The sequence below is a fragment of the Oryza sativa genome, chromosome 1 (genome assembly GCF_034140825.1).
Source record: "Oryza sativa Japonica Group chromosome 1, ASM3414082v1".
Taxonomy (NCBI): domain Eukaryota; kingdom Viridiplantae; phylum Streptophyta; class Magnoliopsida; order Poales; family Poaceae; genus Oryza; species Oryza sativa.
Window position 1 is genome coordinate 14,385,307 of NC_089035.1, and position 17,888 is coordinate 14,403,194.

Below are 17,888 nucleotides of genomic sequence, written 5' to 3' on the forward strand. Positions count from 1 at the left end.
TTATTGTGTATAAATAACTTTCAACTTTGTAAATCCAACTGGTCCTAATACAAAAAACCAGTTGAATGCATGAATGAAACAAAACTCAGGGAAATTGAGTGGAATAATGCATGCAGAGAATTTTCTCGTGAAAATACCTTGCAAATAACTCGCCTTCAAATCTTCAATAGATTTATCAATATGGTTTGGGTGGACATATATATTCAAGACTAACAAGTTACAAGCCTAAACCTTATGATTATTTATGCATCGGTCTAGGGATTTTTTTTTCTCGAACACGGTCTAGGGATTTATGAAGTCTTTACTGCCCTTGACTGAAAATTTTCCACGGTAACAATATATTAATTGAATTAACTTCATCTCATCGTTGTTACACAAAGCATCATAGCTTTCACAGTGCACGCGCTGAACACGTGCTAAACAATACACCGAAACCTGCGTTTTTTTTTTCGTATTTCTTTTCCTGGTGCCTTCTCACGCTACTTACTACTCACAGGCTCACTGCTCATAAAAATTGAAAAGCATCTCACAGTGTGGAGAGAGCACTAGATCAGCTTGGGTGGCCATCCGTCGCCCTTATTTCCTCCCAAATTCTGAGTCAAAAATCAGCTCATCTCATCATTAGTTATATATCGGATGACCGGGTTGCGTACTCTTGAACCAATGCTCCAAACAGTGATGGCCTTTCGATCAGGTTTGCAGGACTGTCAAATTCCTTCGCTAGGCCTGGTAATAAGAAGAAAAAAAATTCTTCAGTTTTTCAGATTGCTAAGAGCGTCAGATAACATTAAAGCTAGGATATCATGAGCTAAAGTTTCGGTATTCGGAAATAGAAGACATTGCTTCCTGTTTCGAAGTTTCAGTGAAGCTTACCGGCATCGATGACCAGGACTCTGTCGCAGTCCATGACCGTCGGTATCCTGTGCGCGATGCTGATGATGGTGCAGGCTGAGAACTCTTCCCGGATGATCTTCTGAATCACGGCATCGGTTCGGGAATCCACTGAAGCAGTGGCCTCGTCCATGAACAGTATCCTGCTGTGCTTCAGCATCACTCGGCCAAGGCACAGCAACTGCCTCTGCCCAACACTCCAGTTCTCGCCGTTGTCGACAACTAGATGAAGGCAAGCCATACTCATATTAGTACGTAGCTGTAACCGATGTAACAAAAGAAGGATTTTTTTTTTCTGTGAAAAGATTGCCACGAGAGTGAGTTGTACTAGAACTTATGTAACAAGGTCACTACTTGTTCATGTAAGCTAAAGTCTATGGAATAATTGCTCAGCACCTGAGCTAAAAATGTATACAAATAACAGTGATTTGTAAATGAAGTACCTGATGCATCAAGCTTCTCGGGTTTTGAAGTCACTGCATCTTTCAGCTGACAACGTTCCAAGGCCTAAAAGGGAAAAAAAATGTTTAAATAACAGAATATGTGCTGGGACACAAATTTAAACCTGCTTGTCAAATACCTGCCAAATTTCATCATCAGAGTACAGCTGAAGCGGGTCGATGTTGCTTCGAATCGTCCCTTCGAAGAGGACAGGCTCCTGAGGGATAATGCCGAACCGAGACCTCAGATCATGGAGCCCTAGCGTGCAGATGTCGATGCCGTCGATGATTATCTTCCCCTCAGAAGGCTCAACTATTCTGAACAATGCCTGGATCAGCGTCGATTTCCCACTGCCAGTTCTCCCAACCACACCAATCTTCTCCCCTCCGTGTATGCTTAGCGTGATGCCCTTCAGCACTAGGGGAGTGTTGTGCCTGTACCGAAACTGCAAGGGCAGACAGAGTACTTCAGGTTTAGCTACTGCACATTTTTAATCTTCAGGACCATTAGAAAGAAGAAAACCAAATGTATATTCTCCAGTGCTGATGATTTTAAATCTTGATCAAATTGGTAAAGATCTTTTTTGACTGTGTTATACCGAACAAGTAAAACTTACGGAGTTAGGAGTTACCTTGAGATCAATGATATCGATGTCGCCTTTGTGTGGCCAGTTTGCAGAGGGAGCAGTCTCCTTGATCCTCCATTCTGCCTCAGATGGGATGTTCGTGAACTGCTTTATCCTCTCAACTGAGACCATTTTGTTTTCAATATTGCAACTCAACCAAATGGCCCAGAACATCACCGAGTTAAGTGACAGGCCATACGAGAGCGACAAACCGACATACTCTGCAGCAGCGATAACATGTTCAGCTCTTCAGCATAGAAAAATACAGCCGCTACATACTACCTCCGTTTTTTAATAGATGACGCCGTTGACTTTTTCTCACATGTTTGACCATTCGTCTTATTCAAAAATTTTATGCAAATGTATAAGATATAAATCACACTTAAAGTACTATGAGTGATAAAACAACTCATAACAAAATAAATTATAATTACTTAAATTTTTTGAATAAGACGAATGGTCAAACATGTGAGAAAAAAATCAACAGCGTCATCTATTAAAAAACGGAGGGAGTACATGATAAAAAAAATGGGTGATTTTACCATCCTTAAGAAAGTAAGGTATCATATTTTCTATTGTAAAATTTGATACCTCTAAATACTAAGTGCCTTGACGTACCAAAAATTTTAATATAAAACTTAGATATCTTAAGATATTTTCTCAAAAACCGTAAAATTCCAAAATAAAAAAAAATACTGTGATCCATTTTGCTGTACCTGGAAGGACGATGTTGGACGGCAACGTGACCATGAGCAAGGCGGTGACGCAGAGGACAAGGCTTCCGATGAGCTCCAGCCGCAGGCCGAGCCACTCGTTGGCTGCATTGTTGTGGAAGTCCATCTTGAGGCTGGCGTTGAGGCGGCTGAGGTTCTCGTGGAAGAAGTTGTCCTGCTTCTGGAAGCACCTGATCACCATGACGCCCTGCACCGTCTCCGAGAAGTGGTGGATCACGGGAGCCTTGGTGATCGACTCCAGCCTGGTCAGCTCCCTCGACGTCGAGATGTAGTATTTCTGCAAATCAAATCAGCAAAAAAAAATGTCAAATTTCTTTCTAGAACTATTTAGATCACGTGTAATAAACGGGTTACGCCTAAGCGTAGAAAAAAGAAATCCAGGTCTAGCAACTTTACCCGGAACCAGAGGTTGAGCATGAGCAAGGGTACGACGAGGACGACCGAAGGCCAGGCCACCTGACACGTCATGATCACCACGCCTATCACCGTGATGTACATGGAAACGCTCATCCACACGAAGAACGGCAACAACAGATCCACGTTCGTCTGGTCCGATGACGCCTGCACATCACAAAGATAGAAATGTTACCTCACTCATATATAAAATCGTAATATACACCTATCTAGAGTAATTCTACGGTCAGTATCGGGAGGTAGCAATATTTTTAATGTAAATTTTGATGCATGTATCAAATTTTACACTAAAAAATATGGTAAGATCACTCCTGTGATTAGTTGGGAATGTTGTGGGTTACCCTGGTGAGGATCCTGCCGGAGGGGGTGGTGTCGAAGAAGGACATGGGGGCGTGGAGGATGGTGCTGAGGACCTGCCTGAAGAAGATGTTGGCGGTGTCGAGGCCGATGGTGGCGACGAGGAGGGACCTCACCGTGACGATCACCACGGACACGGCGGCGATGATGGCGTACACCTTGATGAAGAGGGCGGGCCGGAACGCGTCGCCGGAGGTCTGGTAGGCGAGCCAGTAGTCGGCGGCCATGGTGGAGCCCTGCCACGCCACGGACACGGCGAGCACCAGCATCAGCCCCCACCACCCCCACGCCTCCGTCATGTACTGCCTGTACACCGTGAAGCTCACGTGCCCGCTCGCCCGCTCCTCCGCCTTGATCAGCCGCGACGACGCCTTCGCCGTCTTGATGTCGCCGTTCGACGACGCGCTCTCCCTCTCCTTGGGCGCGGACGACGGCTGGCGGGAGAGCGGCAGGTTGCCCGCGGGCGACGGCGAAGGACCGGGCGCGGCGCTCTCGACGAGCTCCATGGAGGACTCGTGGGCCGCGACGAGCGCGGCGAAGTCGGTGCCGGTGCGGAGGAGGTCGTGGTAGCGGCCGGACTGGGCGACGGCGCCGTCGCGCATGACGTAGATGGCGTGGGCGTTGCGGAGGAAGTCGAGCTGGTGGGTGACGAGGAGGACGGTCTTGTCCCTGAGGGCGCCGCGGACGCAGTCGCGGAAGATATCGGAGCCGGTGTGGGCGTCGACGGCGCTGAAGACGTCGTCGAGGAGGTAGACGTCGGCGTCCTGGTAGACGGCGCGGGCGAGCTGGATGCGCTGCTTCTGCCCGCCGCTCAGGTTGATGCCGCGCTCCCCGATCTCCGTCTGGTCCCCGAACTCCATCATCTCCAGGTCCTTGTCCAGGGAGCACACCCGGATCGCCTCCCTGTACCGCTCCCGCTGCATCCCCCGCCCGAACAGGATGTTCTCCTCGATCGTCCCGTTCTGGATCCACGCCGTCTGCGGCACGTACGCCATGCTCCCCCGCACTGTCACCTGCCACAATCCAACCAAATGCTAATTAATGCCAATCCATTGATGTACAAGTTTCAGGTTCAGAGATTATCAAGTCCAATGCCCATAATCGATCGACGAGTTTCAGTTCCAGAGATGATCAAACCCAATGCCAATTATATATTAATTGATGGACAAGTTTGAGGTTTAGAGCTGATCAAACTCAATGGCAATCCATTGATGGACAAGTTTCAGGTTCAGAGATGATCAAATCAAATGCCAATAATCGATGGACAAATTTCAGGTTTAGAGATGATCAAATCCAATGCCAATCCATTGATGGACAAGTTTCAGCTTCAGAGATTATCAAACCCAACGCCAATCGATGCATGGACAAGTTTTTGTTTCAGAGATAATCAAATCCAATACATTAATGCACATCATATTCAGTTGGCAGATCCGACGATTGAAGAATCAGCCCCAGCATTTTGTCGAACCAGACCCAATATCGTTCGGAATTCAGAAACGGGTATCTTTCATAGAAATTCAGGATCCAACCACCGACATAATAGCACAGGAATAACAAAGAACATAAAGTTTCAGTTAATTCATACTCCCTCCGTCCCAAAATAAGTGCAGCTATGGTTTTCCGCATTCAACTTTGACCGTTCGTCTTATTTGAAAACTTTTTGAAAAAATTAAAAATATAAGTCACGAGTAAAGTACTATTCATGTTTTATCATCTCATAACAACAAAAATGTTAATTCTAAAAAAATTTTAAATAAGACGGATGATCAAAGTTAGGCGCGGAAACTCATGGGTGCACTTATTTTGGGACAGATGTAGTACATGACTATCCACCCCTAATGTCAGTGAATGTACGACAAAACATTAAAACAGATCCAATACAATGGAAGGGCACCAATCTATGGAACATTAGAAGAAGTTTTTATTCCTCTGAAAAAACTGAGGGGGTGTTTGGGAGGGAGGGACTCCCTCTCTCAAAAAATAAGTCTATAGGGTAGAGACTTATTTTTTTTTTGGAGAGACACCCCCTGAGGAATGAATGTTCTTGCGGTGGTGTTTATGTAAGTGAAACGTGAAATTTTGTTCCCATTTTGTCGTAGTGAACATCAGTGAAGAATTCAGAATTCATTATCTATAGTTTCGTTAAAACATTCAAAAGCCAATTAATCTCAAAGATTCTTTTTTTAAAAAAAACCAGGACGGCAGGAACTTGTGCAGGTGTAGTACAGTTTGCTCAAAAAGTGGAGTAACACATTGCAGCATGATCTGGGACTTGGAGATGCTGGATGTGATGCATGCTGTGGCTCAGCGAGCATCACCAGTCCTAGCATCACAATTAATCACAAAGATGTAGCACAAGATTATGCTATGTTTTCCCTTTCTCCATTAAAAGCTAATTAATTTGCAAAAGATGAACTTTGTCTTTGCCACAGAAAACAAGGATCTAAATGCATCAGCTTTTGCATTTTGCTTCTCTCTGATTGTGGTGTTCTACCTACTGATAACCCGATTTTCTAGCTCAACATTTTGGTTTGTTCTGTGGGAAAGAGAAGTCCTTTTTCCTATTTCTACTGTCATAAATTATTTCCTACAGTATGTGAAAACAATGTGAAAATTCATGTTTTCTAAATAATGACCTACAATTGCTTTCATGATTAGCTGGAACGGAGAGGACAACTTTGTCCTCTGGAAATCATGGTCAGATGACTCAGATCTATATGAGTGCAGAAAGAATAAAGAAATCATATGGCTGCATAGCCCCACACGAACATCTAAGGCCATTTACAATGCAAGGACGTCGCGTTCGGGCTCATAAAAAAAGGCGAATATTCTTGGCCACCTAGGCAAACCGAGCAGCCTGCTCAAGCACGCGGAGCCAATTTTGGCTCCCCGTTCCTCCTCACTTTTGTAGGTGGGGCCCACAATCAAGCGCCGTGTCGCTAGGGAAAGGAGATGGAGGAGAGAGACCTTGTCGGACCGCGCCTCCGCCGGGGAGCCTTACTCCGCACGACGCCGAACCGCCGCCGCAGTGGAGAAGTGAGGAAGACGTCGATCTGCCGCCGAGCCGGAGGAAGAGAAGAGAATGGGAGAGGGAGGCGACGGAGAGGCAGAGGAGGTCGAGGCCGACGCCGATTCGAAGCCGGTGCCGTCGCCGCTCGACCGCTTGTGCTGCTCCGTCGGTGCCAGCGCCGCTCGACCGCCCCGCCGCCCGTTGATCGCCGCTCGGGCTGCCCCGCCGGTCGCCGGCACCGCTCGAGTGCCCCGCCGCCCGCGCAGCCACTCGACCGCCCCCGCTGCCGCTCGACCACCCCACCGCCCAGCGGCGTCACCGCTCGAGTGCGCTGCCGGTCGCAGCCGTCGCCGCTCGACCTCCCCGACGCGATGCCCGGTGTCTCCGCTACTAGTACTACTCGGGAGAGAGAAGAAAGGAAGTAAAGGAGAGAGATTGAGAGATAAAAAGTGAAAAGATGTACTGGTGGGACCCACTACCGGTACTTGCACTGTGGAGTATGTGGTTTACGAGGTTCTTCGTGTACGTGGCACACAAGGAACGGCGAAAATAGGTGACGCACTATGAATGCCGTAACAAATCTTCTAGTAGTACTATGGTTGCACCGAAATGCACGCAAATGCGTTAAGAAAATACGACAATACGGACTTGTTCGGATTATAGGATAGGAAAAGTATAGAAATAGGAAAGGAATCTAAGTGTAAAATAGAGGAATGAAAAATAAAGGAATACAAAAGTTGAGAACATTCAGATCACATGAAATTGATTGCCTAGGATTTGCATGCAGGAAGAAAAAAAAAGCTTGAGGTGGATGGACTTTTCCTATACTTTTCCTGTGAAATCAGCATCAAAGGAAACTTTCCTTTGGATTTCCTACAACCAGTTTTTATGATCCGAATGACAGGTAAGGGAAAAATTCCTATGCACATTATTCCTCCAAAAATCCTGTGAAGTTGCTCTAATCCGAATAAGCCCTACATTTGGATTGCAACAGGACATATACCATCACGCAAAAGTTTCAACTTAAAAGTTCAATGTGTTTGATTGGATGAGCTAGCTGCAGCCTTTTCAGCTGAAGAGTGTCAGCACAGCGGACCACTTGGCTGTGGGGGGTATAAGGGAAACAGAAACAGCCGTAGCTAAAAGTACTCCTCTCCTGCCTTGAAACAACCGAGCAACAACCAAAGCCGGCTGTCTTGAACCAAACCAATTGATGCTACTCCTACTACTGCAATTTTTTGGGATGCCGTTTTGGGCTCATGTCACTTGCAAGGTAGCAACAGTCCAGTCGCGAGACGACACGCTCAAATAGTAGTGGAGTGAACTTAAAAAAACGCTGACACGCGTATAAGAGCAAGTTCAATAGTATAGCCCACTACTAACTCCAATTCATTTATATCTAATCTAATAACTAATTCATACAATAGTTACTTACTATACTATTAGCATATCGTCCCACATGTCATACACACACTGCGTCTTGGAGTCCGTGCTGCAGCTAGCTATAGATCTGTAGCTCGCTGCTCTTCTCTAACATCTTTTATCTTATTAAAATATATTTATAGCTGGCTAATAGCCTACCATTGTACCTGCTCTAATAACATAGCAAAAATTTTATCGTATACAAAAGGGACTATTGGGGGATGCGCGAATAGTGGTCTACAACTCGGAGCATGAATAATCCTCCGTCTCAAGAAAATGATCAGTTTTACTATTCCTTTTGTAAAAAAGAAAATCTAAAATCTCAAGGGAGACATGAGTTTGTCAAAAAAGAAAAAAACGATTCTAGCGAAAGAAAAATCAAAAACTTCAACTCCATCACATCATTTGCAGGCCATAGTACTAGTTGCAGGCATCTGCTGTCTGCAAACAAGGGCAGACGAGATGACGCTTCAGAACGTGCGTTTTTTCAGCTGAACGCGTACGATACACCTACTGCTGCCGAAAGTTTATGGCCCCCTGAAACAAGCAAAATCAACAGCTTTCGCTGGCAGCTTTCGCTACGCTGTCTCACGGTCACGGGTACAACAATGGGAAGGCCAGCAAACAGACGATCAGATGACCGTATTATTTGGACAAACTATAAGGTTGGATGGGAAAAGTTAAATAGTGAAATATTATGATTAGTTAAGAAAAATATAGATTAAGAAGTTATTATATTTTATGACAAATTTATAATGCTATAATATGTTATCTCGAATGAAGGGAGTACATTATATTTTTTTTAAAAAATATTTATATATACATGTATGCATAATTGTCCTATCAAGCCACGTTGTAACTATACGGTTATTATTGATTGCATCAAAGCAATAATCATGAAAAGAATCCAGCACAAATATAGGTTTTCAGCGCATATTTTAGTTACTGCCTTCCCTAATTACTCTCTGTTAATAAAACATTAAAAATGTAACTTATATATAAGTATTTTGTAGGGAAATACACTAATATCATTTTCATATATATCACATAATTCATCAAAAGAGTTTTGAAGACTTCAGCATTTCAATTAATTATATGTTTTAAAACGTCACTTAACTGCTTGAGGGAAGGAGAAAAAACCCTCTCTCTCGTATTCCGCGTGCACGCTTTTCAAACTACTAAACGATGAATTTTTTAAAAAAGTTTCAATACGAAATTTGTTTAAAAAAATCATATTAATTTATTTTTGAAAAAAAAATTAGCAAATACTTAATTAATCAAGCACTAATGAATCGCTCCGTTTTCCGTGAACACTGTGTAGGTTGAGAACACTTGCATCCGAACATATGTATTCTTATACCCTAGGCTTTTGATTCGTGAACCTTCTTGATAGAGCTTAGACTTCCACAGTTCCACTGTCATCAAGCAATCATTCTACCGAACGCTCACAATCAACAGGGAAGAAAAAAAATCAAGCATACTCGTATGCTCACAATAGATCAGGACAAACGTGCGACACAGCCTACCGACCGATGATATTTAAAGGAGGAGATGTACGGTTGATGGAAGATCTGATATTGATGGCAGATCTCTGAACGAGTCTTTTGTTGTACATCATATTCATTGGAGTGATTATGACATATATGTCGTGTCTATATCGCCAATTCTAGTAGACGTGGACTATAGCAACAACTTAATTGCAATAATCCCCCCAAGGAACAAAATAATTGTACCTTCTTTCAAAATTATCGCTCTCGTTTGAGAGGTGTTCGGCATGCAAGAGAACTGGAACTTTCACGAGCTAACATAATAGGTGTTGAGATTTCCCCATGACCACATAGCTAGCTTGCAAGACCTAATTGTCACTATATATATGATCAACCAAGAAAGTATAAACTCGCACTATTTCCATTGGAACTGCTGATTGATAGTACTCTATAGTCAGAAAAAACAACTTACGTAGTAGTTACGAGTCTGAACGTAATCAGAAGAGTTGATTTCTCTTAGAATAGAGAAAGTACATATATAATCAGAAAAAACAACTTACGTAGGAGTAGTAGTTTGATCTTAGAGTAGGTATAATAGCAGGCTATAAGCCAGCTGCAGACATATTTTAAAGAGATAAGTGAGGAGAGAGAAGAGCAGCGGGCTACAGATTTGTAGCTAGCTATAGCACGGACTCCAAGACGCAGTGTGTGTATGACAGGTAGGACCATGTATTAATAGTGTAGTATGTAACTATTGTATGAATGAGCTATTAGATTGGCTATAGATGAATTGGAGTTAGTAGTTGGCTATACTATTAAACTTGCTCTTAAGAATTTAGTGTTTTTTTTTATCTTCACGGTACAAATGTTCCCCATACTTATAGCTAACGGCATGTAGGACTCCTCCAATATATTGTCATCACTGTAGCTGGTCTCCGGTCCATAGGCAGGGCACACACTGCTGTACCTGTACTACCTAGCTCTATGCCTCTATCCATTGGATCGGAGTTAATGCCGGAGCGTGCCCACGAACAAGCTATATCCATCGGTCGGTACTGTGTCCCGATCGTCGAATCATTGCACGTCGCTTTGCATGCATGCCATAACGCACGTATATATGCACCGCCGCAATTCACGGGTCGTTCAAAGCTGTTTCCCCCCACGCGTTAGGTGAGCACACAACGTGACGGTGACATGCATTCGACCGTACGTACGTATACTATACTACCCAGCTGCTAAATAGCTAATAATAGAATGGTACTATGATGGGAGTAGTTGGTTAAATTATACGTACCTCGCCGGAGATCTTGCGCATCTCGCCGAGGATGCAACCCAGCAGCGACGACTTGCCGGAGCCGACCATGCCGACGACGGCCGCCAGCGTGCCAGCGCGGACGTCGATGTCGATCCCGCGCAGCACCGCCTGCTGCCCTGCCGCCTCCTCCTCCTCCTCCCACGCGAACTCCCCACCTCTCACCCGCACGGCCGTCATCCCCGCCCCCACCGCCGGTCCCCGCTCCACCGCGCCCTCGTCCAGCTCCGCGCTCGTCATGTACCTGCAATCGATTGCAACACAATACAATGTTGAACAGTAGCTAGTCACTCAGTTTTAGGCTATAAGACATTTTGACTTGCTTTAAGTTTGATTAAGTTCATAGAAAAAAGTAGTAACATTTTCAACCCAAGACAAATTTATTATAAAAATATATTAATTATTTATTTGATGAAACTAATTTAGTATTATAAATATTAATATATTTGTCTATAAATTTAGTTAAAAATTTAAAACAGTTTGACTTTAACCAAAGTCAAAATATCTTATAACCTGACTACGTACTATTTAAAGAGAGATCTATGTATAGGGGAGTGGGCTTACGAGTCGAGACGGCCGAGAGAGACCATGGCCTGGGAGACCTGGATGATGGACTGGGGGAAGTTGCGCATGGGCTCCTGGAGGATCTTGAAGAAGGAGGTGGCGGTGAAGACGAGGCCGGCGTCGAGGCGGACACCGAGGAGGACGGAGGTGGCGAAGACGAGAGCGGCGATGGCGATGGGGGCGCTCCAGAGCGCGATGATGTTGCCCGAGATGGAGTACATGAAGCGGGTGAGCCACCCGAACTCGCCGCGCCGGAACGCCTCGATGCGGGCGCTGAAGTGCTCTTCCCACGCCTGGAACTTGATCACCCGCATGTAGTTGAGCATCTCGTTCGTCGCCTTCATCCGCTTGTCTCGCTCCGTCATCAGCCGGAACTGGTACCGGTTGTTCCGCCGCGCCCCCGCCAGCACGAACATCATCACCGCCACCACACCGCCCAGCGCCGCCGTCACCGGCGGGCCCAAGTACAAGTACAGCAATCCCAGCGCCACCCCAACCTGCAGTCCAAAATAATAATAATAATAATAATAATAATAATAATAATAATAATAATAAGGTTTACTAGTTCAATTTACATTTAGGTTTAGTTCCCATCAAACTTCTAAAAATTCCATCACATCAAATGTTTGAGCACATGCATGGAGTATTAAATATGGACAAAGAAAATCAATTGCACAGTTTGTATGTAAATTGCGAGACGAATCTTTTGAGCCTAATTACACCATGATTTGACAATGTGGTACTACAGTAAATATTTACTAATGATCGATTAATTAGGTTTAATAGATTCGTCTCGCAGTTTACATGTGGAATTTATAATTTATTTTGTTATTAGTCTACATTTAATACTTCAAATATTTATATCCGTATACTTCAAAAATTTTACACCTAAACGACTAAACAGGGCCTTACTGCTCTCGAGTATGAACGAACGATTTGCGGTACAAGACCAGTGCACTGTTACATCGCCGGAGTCATTGGGGGATGGTGGGCTACGTTTGACCAGTGCGACAGTAAATTAATTAATTTTGGTCGCGGATCACGTGCAAAAATATAGTATTAGTTCAATTATTAGTATTCGGGCGCGGATCCCAGTGCCGATGATCCAATAACTACAGTCTCTGTCACTGGTCAATAGCAAAAACCCACACTAAATTATTCTGCCTAGACAAGCTGGATTTGTCCACACATTATTCTCAAATGCTAGTTTTAAAACCAGAACAAAATGATGCGCGTACATTTTTTAAATTTATTCTAATCTATAATTGATTTTTAAAATTCTAAAAATTTGACCGAATCTTTCCTAAACCTTAAATATTTGTAAAAGAACTATTAAAACCATTCTAGTATAAATGCTCTCCTTAGAAATAAAAACTTAAATTTCAGAACACATGAAACTTAAATTTTGAAATTAAGATCCAATTGAGTAGTATTAAGGTTGAGTTTTTTTTTCAGATCATTTACCAGATTGCCCAAATGAATTATTTCCTCCATGCTTCAAAAAACACATATTCTAAAAAAAATATTTCATTGTATTGCTTAGACCATTTGTTTTAAGTTATTTATTAAGTTTATTTAACAAAATATTTAATTTATCCATATAATCAAGTAGATAATCCGCAAGTGTTCAACAATCTATGTCAAATTGAGCCAAAACATTTTTTTCCATGAAACGTCCTAGGTTTTTTATGCTGCAAAAGTGATTCTCTGTGCACAGTTGAAGTACAACATCAAAACATAGGTACTGTAGTGTATACTGTAAGTATATTGTTTTAAAATTCTTCACCAACAACAAAAGTGGGCTCGCGCTGCGTCGTGACAAACTTAACTTGCTACCTACGCCTTACGGTCTTTAATTAATTCGCAGCAATACGATCGAGCTACTATTGGCACCAACCACCAAATATATATGAAAACAAAACAAAAAACTACTTGGTACAAAGAAACAAAACCAGAGACACAAAATGGACTGCTTTAGGCCAAGGAGTAGCCACACCGGCAAAACTGTGCTCTCCCACCAATTAATGCCCAAACTAGAAAGTACTAGAACCAAATTAGGTTGTATACATAACGATTCAACTCAACTCAGAATATAGCAACTTAGAACCAGAACATATTATAAGCATACGTCTCATCCAATTCTGATTTATTATATCTGGGACGGAGGGAGTAGCAAAATAATGTACCATCTACCTGTTCATCATGCAGCCATTATTATTAACGCTATAACAATTAAAATACTAATCGTATATTGAATATATTTGGTATTTTTCATATTTTTTTTCAAATGATGATGATAAGTAATTAAAAATCATGTAGTTAAACTGAGTATTTAAATACTAAACCTATACTCCTACTTATTTAAGGCAAATTCTTTATCTGATCAATATCTCTCTTTATTTTTTGAATGTTTTTCTCAACATGCATGGACATGATTCACTCAACTACCTCCACGGACGATCTTTCTTGAAAAATGAAAAGCGGAGTCCAAAAACTATACGATTAACATACCACGCGTTTGCATGCAATACATATATAGGACATTGATCTCACAATTATTCTCTTTCGGTTAAACATATTATGTATTACATTTAATACATAGAGTTTTCAACTGTTATGTTTAATAAATCTAGATGAAATTTGTCCATTTTATTCAACTTTAATACGGTCTACAACCACGATTATATAATCAACATAATCAACAGCCAACTATTTTCTGGTTAACATGTGAAGCGCAGAGTGCAGTGCAGGTATAGATTTGTGTTTGTTTTTCAAAGAAATGACATAAGAAAAGAAAATCAAAGTATACTTGGGTTCGTGTGTTTTTCATAGAAAAAAATTATTGTATTTGTTGTTTTCTCCTAGGGTGGCACATCGTTGTAGTCCCCACCTCCTCCAGCGATAAAACAAAGGACGACGGAGTTAGTGGCCGGCAATGCTCACGTCCTTGAGTTTTGTCTCCTCCATGTGCAAGGATCTTCACATGGCAAATCTTAATTGATGGTTGAAACACGATTTGAGTCTGACGACATTGGTCTTATAGATCCGGATGTACTAACATGTACCGTTAATTAATTATTTACTCTCTCCGTCCAAAAAAAAAAAGATAAACCCTAACTTTCCGTGTCCCACGTTTGACCGTCATCTTATTTAAAAAAAAATATGAAAAAAATTAAAAAGACAAGTCACGCATAAAGTATTAATCATGTTTTATCATCTCACAACAATAAAAATAATAATTATAAAAAAATTTCATATAAGACGGACAGTCAAATGTTAGACATGGAAACTCAGTGTTTGTCTTTTTTTAGACGGAGGGAGTAGATGTGTACTGTAAACAAATCGGTGAATACGGTGACTGGTGACCTGGAGTACTTTCCTGACAAGTGGTGTGCCGAGTATATGTAGTATTAGGCCGTGTTTAGTTTCTCCCTTATACCCAACTTTCCATCATATCATACCAAATCAAAAACTTTCCTACACATAAACTTTTAACTTTTTTTTCTAAACTCTTAACTTTATTTAAACTTTCAACTTTTTCCAGAAACTAAACACACCCTTACTCTTGAACAGAAAAATTCCTACGAGTTCAGGAGTATTTTAGGACTCAATTTATGAAATGATCTTTCTTTGTTTTGTTGATCTCGTAAGGACAAATCATCGGGATTTCAAGTATGTAGGCAGGCGTACGTACGACCGTACAATAGAGATAGGACAACAGCTCTACGAATCAATACGTCCTTTTATGCTTGGAAAAGAAAAAAGAAAGAGAAATGCTACGAAAAACACAAAGCACCCAGTTTTTGAGAATGTGGTACGGGTATAATACTTTCTCCGTTTCACAATGTAAGTCATTTTAGCATTTTTCATATTTATATTAATGTTAATAAATCTAGATAAATATATATATCTAGATTAATTAATATCAATATAAATGTAGTAAACGTTAGAACGGAGAGAGAGTAGTTGATTGGACAACATACAACCGAATCACGTTGGAAGCTGATGGGCACGTTGCTCCCGAAAAACACTACTGCTAATACAGAACCGGTCCCTCCACATATTAACTACTACGTGTAACTGCCACTGGGACCAGAGACCCCACCCAAGGTTCTACTGGTCCACTCTGTCTCTGGCACGGGAAGTGGGAACACCATCGCTGCAGAAATTCAGGGCTACCATATGTACAGTACAATGTAATGATTGTTACCCATTTCTGGCTCCATCGTCAGGGATGAGATGTGAGTTTCCCAGCAATGCGCGCGTTCATACCAATGGATTTTGTCACGTAAAGATGGTTTAGTTTTCGATGTCTGTCAAGAAATGCATGGTACCTGTCGGTGTCTAAAACTTTTTAACATGAGACAACGAAATCCTAGACCATTCCTATGAATCATCGTGTCACAAGGGAATCGGCAAGTGCACCCAACTTCGTGGAGTACTAGTAATTTGACGCGAAACAGGGGATCGTGAACATTATTTTTGCAATGGACAGGACGAAATGCGTGTAAACAGAGGAGAAATTTTCACATGTGAAAATGTAAAAAAAAAATGGAAAAAAGGTGTGGCGTGTGCGTACCTGGAGCGGCATGAGCCAGAGGTAGTGAATCTGGAGCATCATGTCGGAGAGCTGCTGCGCGTCGACGGCCATGTAGTTGACGATCATGCCGAGGCCGTGCTTCTGGCGCGCGGAGCAGGAGAGGCGGAGGCCCTTGCGGTAGAGCGCCGTGATGAGCGCGCCGCGGATCTGCATCCCCAGCTTCTGGCAGTGGAAGTTGTACTGGTGGCTGCAGAACGCCTCCGCCGTCTTCGCCGCCAGCAGCGCCGCCACCAGCCGCACGCCGTCCCACAGCGGCCGTCGCGGCGACGCCGACGTGAAGTCCACGAAGCTCTGGATCAGCGTCGGCCCCACGTACATCACCGTCAGCCGGAGCACAGCCAGGGACGCGTTGAGGAGGAAGAGCGGCCAGAAGCAGCGGAGCAGCGCGTGGCGCACCGGGTTGTTGTCCTTGGTCGCCCACGCCGCCGGCCAGTTGGAGAGGAACAGCTCGTACATGCGCTCCGGCCGGTGCTCCGGCGCCAGCGTCGGCACGTCGGTCAGGTCCAGCGCCGCGCGGTACCCGCGCTTCAGCAGCGGGTGCATCCACGCCCACATCAGCCGCGACGGCCACGACGCCGTCGCGTACAGCGTCACGTTCTTGTAGTCCCTCACGTCCTCGCCGTTCCCGTTCCCCTCGGCGCCCTCTTCGTGGCTGCTCTCCGCCGCGGCGACGACGACGGTGATGCCGGTGGCGCCGGCGATCGCGAGGAGAGGCAGGGGAAGGGAGAGGACGAGCACGGCGATCGCGAGCGCGTCGTCGGGGAGGGCGGCTGCGCCGGAGGCGAGGCGAGCGATGGCGGAGCCGGCGAGGAGCACGGCGAGCGCGGACGCCGCGAGCCAGAAGAGGCGGAGCGTGAGCGGGTGGTGCACCGCGCGGAACCGCTTCTCGTGGGCGACCACCGCCGCCGCGGCGAGGTGCGCGGCGCACTGCAGCGCCAGGAACACCGGCTCCAGCACGCCGCCTCCTCCTCCCCGCGTCACGAGCGAGAGCACCAGCAGCACGGCGTAGAACACGGCGAGGGCGAGCGACGCCGAGAGCGCGACGACGTACCCCACCCCGACCCGCACCGCGGGGGCCGGCCCAGGGCGGTGGAGCAGCGGCCGCTTGCCATCGTCGCCGTCGATCCCATCAGCACCACCCCTTCGCCGCCGCGACGACGACGACGACGAGACGGCCCTGCGCAGAGCGAAGCAGAGGAGCAGGAGCAGGAAGAGGGAGGCGAGCGCGGAGAGGAGCACCCGCTGGGAGCAGTCGGAGAGGAAGAGGAAGGCGGCCCACTCCGCAAATCCCGAAGAGGAGGGGGACGCGGAGGGGAGCACGTCGCACGTGCGCGAGGTGAGCCACCACGGGGGAGCCGGCGCCGCCGACGAGGAGGATGCGAGATCCATGGGCGCTGGCCGCGCGCCGATCGATGGAGCGATCAGCGGCAGCGGCGGCGCATGCGGAGGGAGGGGGAGAGGGCGTGTCGTGTGGTTGTCTCGGTGTGCGGCTGGGTCGGGGTCGGGTTCCGTGCGGGAGTTTTGGTCCTCCTCGTCTTGGAAGGAGGGGAGAGGGGGTAGGTTTGAATTGTGAATTTGTTGCGTTGCGGCGAGCGGCTTTGTGGCGGAGGCTTGGCTGCTTATCTGTGGCGCTTCTCGTTTCCGCCGTGCAACCGCGGGCGGCGGACGGCCAACGTTGTGAGTTGTGTCAGTTGTGACCTCTCCTTTTTGGCTCCCACCCTCTCGGATATGTGCCAGCCACTGTCTTTTTTTTTATAGCTGAATAATTGGATGACTGTCATAAGTATTACTCCATCCGCCTCTTAAGTAATAATTACACTAACAATATCTATAGTAAATATTATACATGTTATATTATTAGAATTGTATTTATTTTTTATATGATAATAATATTATAGTTGTTTGATAACATAATATGAAATAAATTAATGATCAAAATATGTCATGGTAGACTGCATAAAAAATATACAATTTATAATTTATGACGGAGGGAGTACTATTAGTAGATGATACATCAAATAAAGTAAACAT

The 17,888-nt window shown here is 44.7% G+C and overlaps 1 protein-coding gene across 1 annotated transcript; it reads right to left on the bottom strand.

Moving 5' to 3' along the window:
* Nucleotides 1-310: 310 nt before the first annotated feature.
* LOC4326284 (ABC transporter C family member 4) lies at nucleotides 311-17,390 on the bottom strand. Its single transcript, XM_015755861.2, has 11 exons — nucleotides 15,837-17,390; nucleotides 11,258-11,754; nucleotides 10,676-10,937; nucleotides 3,447-4,475; nucleotides 3,088-3,252; nucleotides 2,674-2,968; nucleotides 1,964-2,178; nucleotides 1,472-1,777; nucleotides 1,335-1,398; nucleotides 874-1,113; nucleotides 311-726 (listed from the first exon to the last, which is right to left on the bottom strand). The coding sequence occupies exons 1-11, from the start codon at nucleotides 17,244-17,246 to the stop codon at nucleotides 626-628; spliced, it is 4,584 nt and encodes a 1,527-aa protein (XP_015611347.1). The 5' UTR covers nucleotides 17,247-17,390; the 3' UTR covers nucleotides 311-625.
* Nucleotides 17,391-17,888: the final 498 nt, after the last annotated feature.

What these genes read in the sequence shown, in the direction of transcription:
- LOC4326284 (XM_015755861.2), bottom strand. Translation starts at nt 17,246, where the DNA reads ATGGATCTCGCATCCTCCTCGTCGGCGGCGCCGGCTCCCCCGTGGTGG. An exon ending in TCTGGCTCATGCCGCTCCAG is followed by an intron (nt 11,755 to 15,836) that starts GTACGCACACGC and finishes TTTGGACTGCAG; the next exon opens with GTTGGGGTGGCGCTGGGATT. An exon ending in GTCCAACATCGTCCTTCCAG is followed by an intron (nt 2,179 to 2,673) that starts GTACAGCAAAAT and finishes TCGCTGCTGCAG; the next exon opens with AGTATGTCGGTTTGTCGCTC.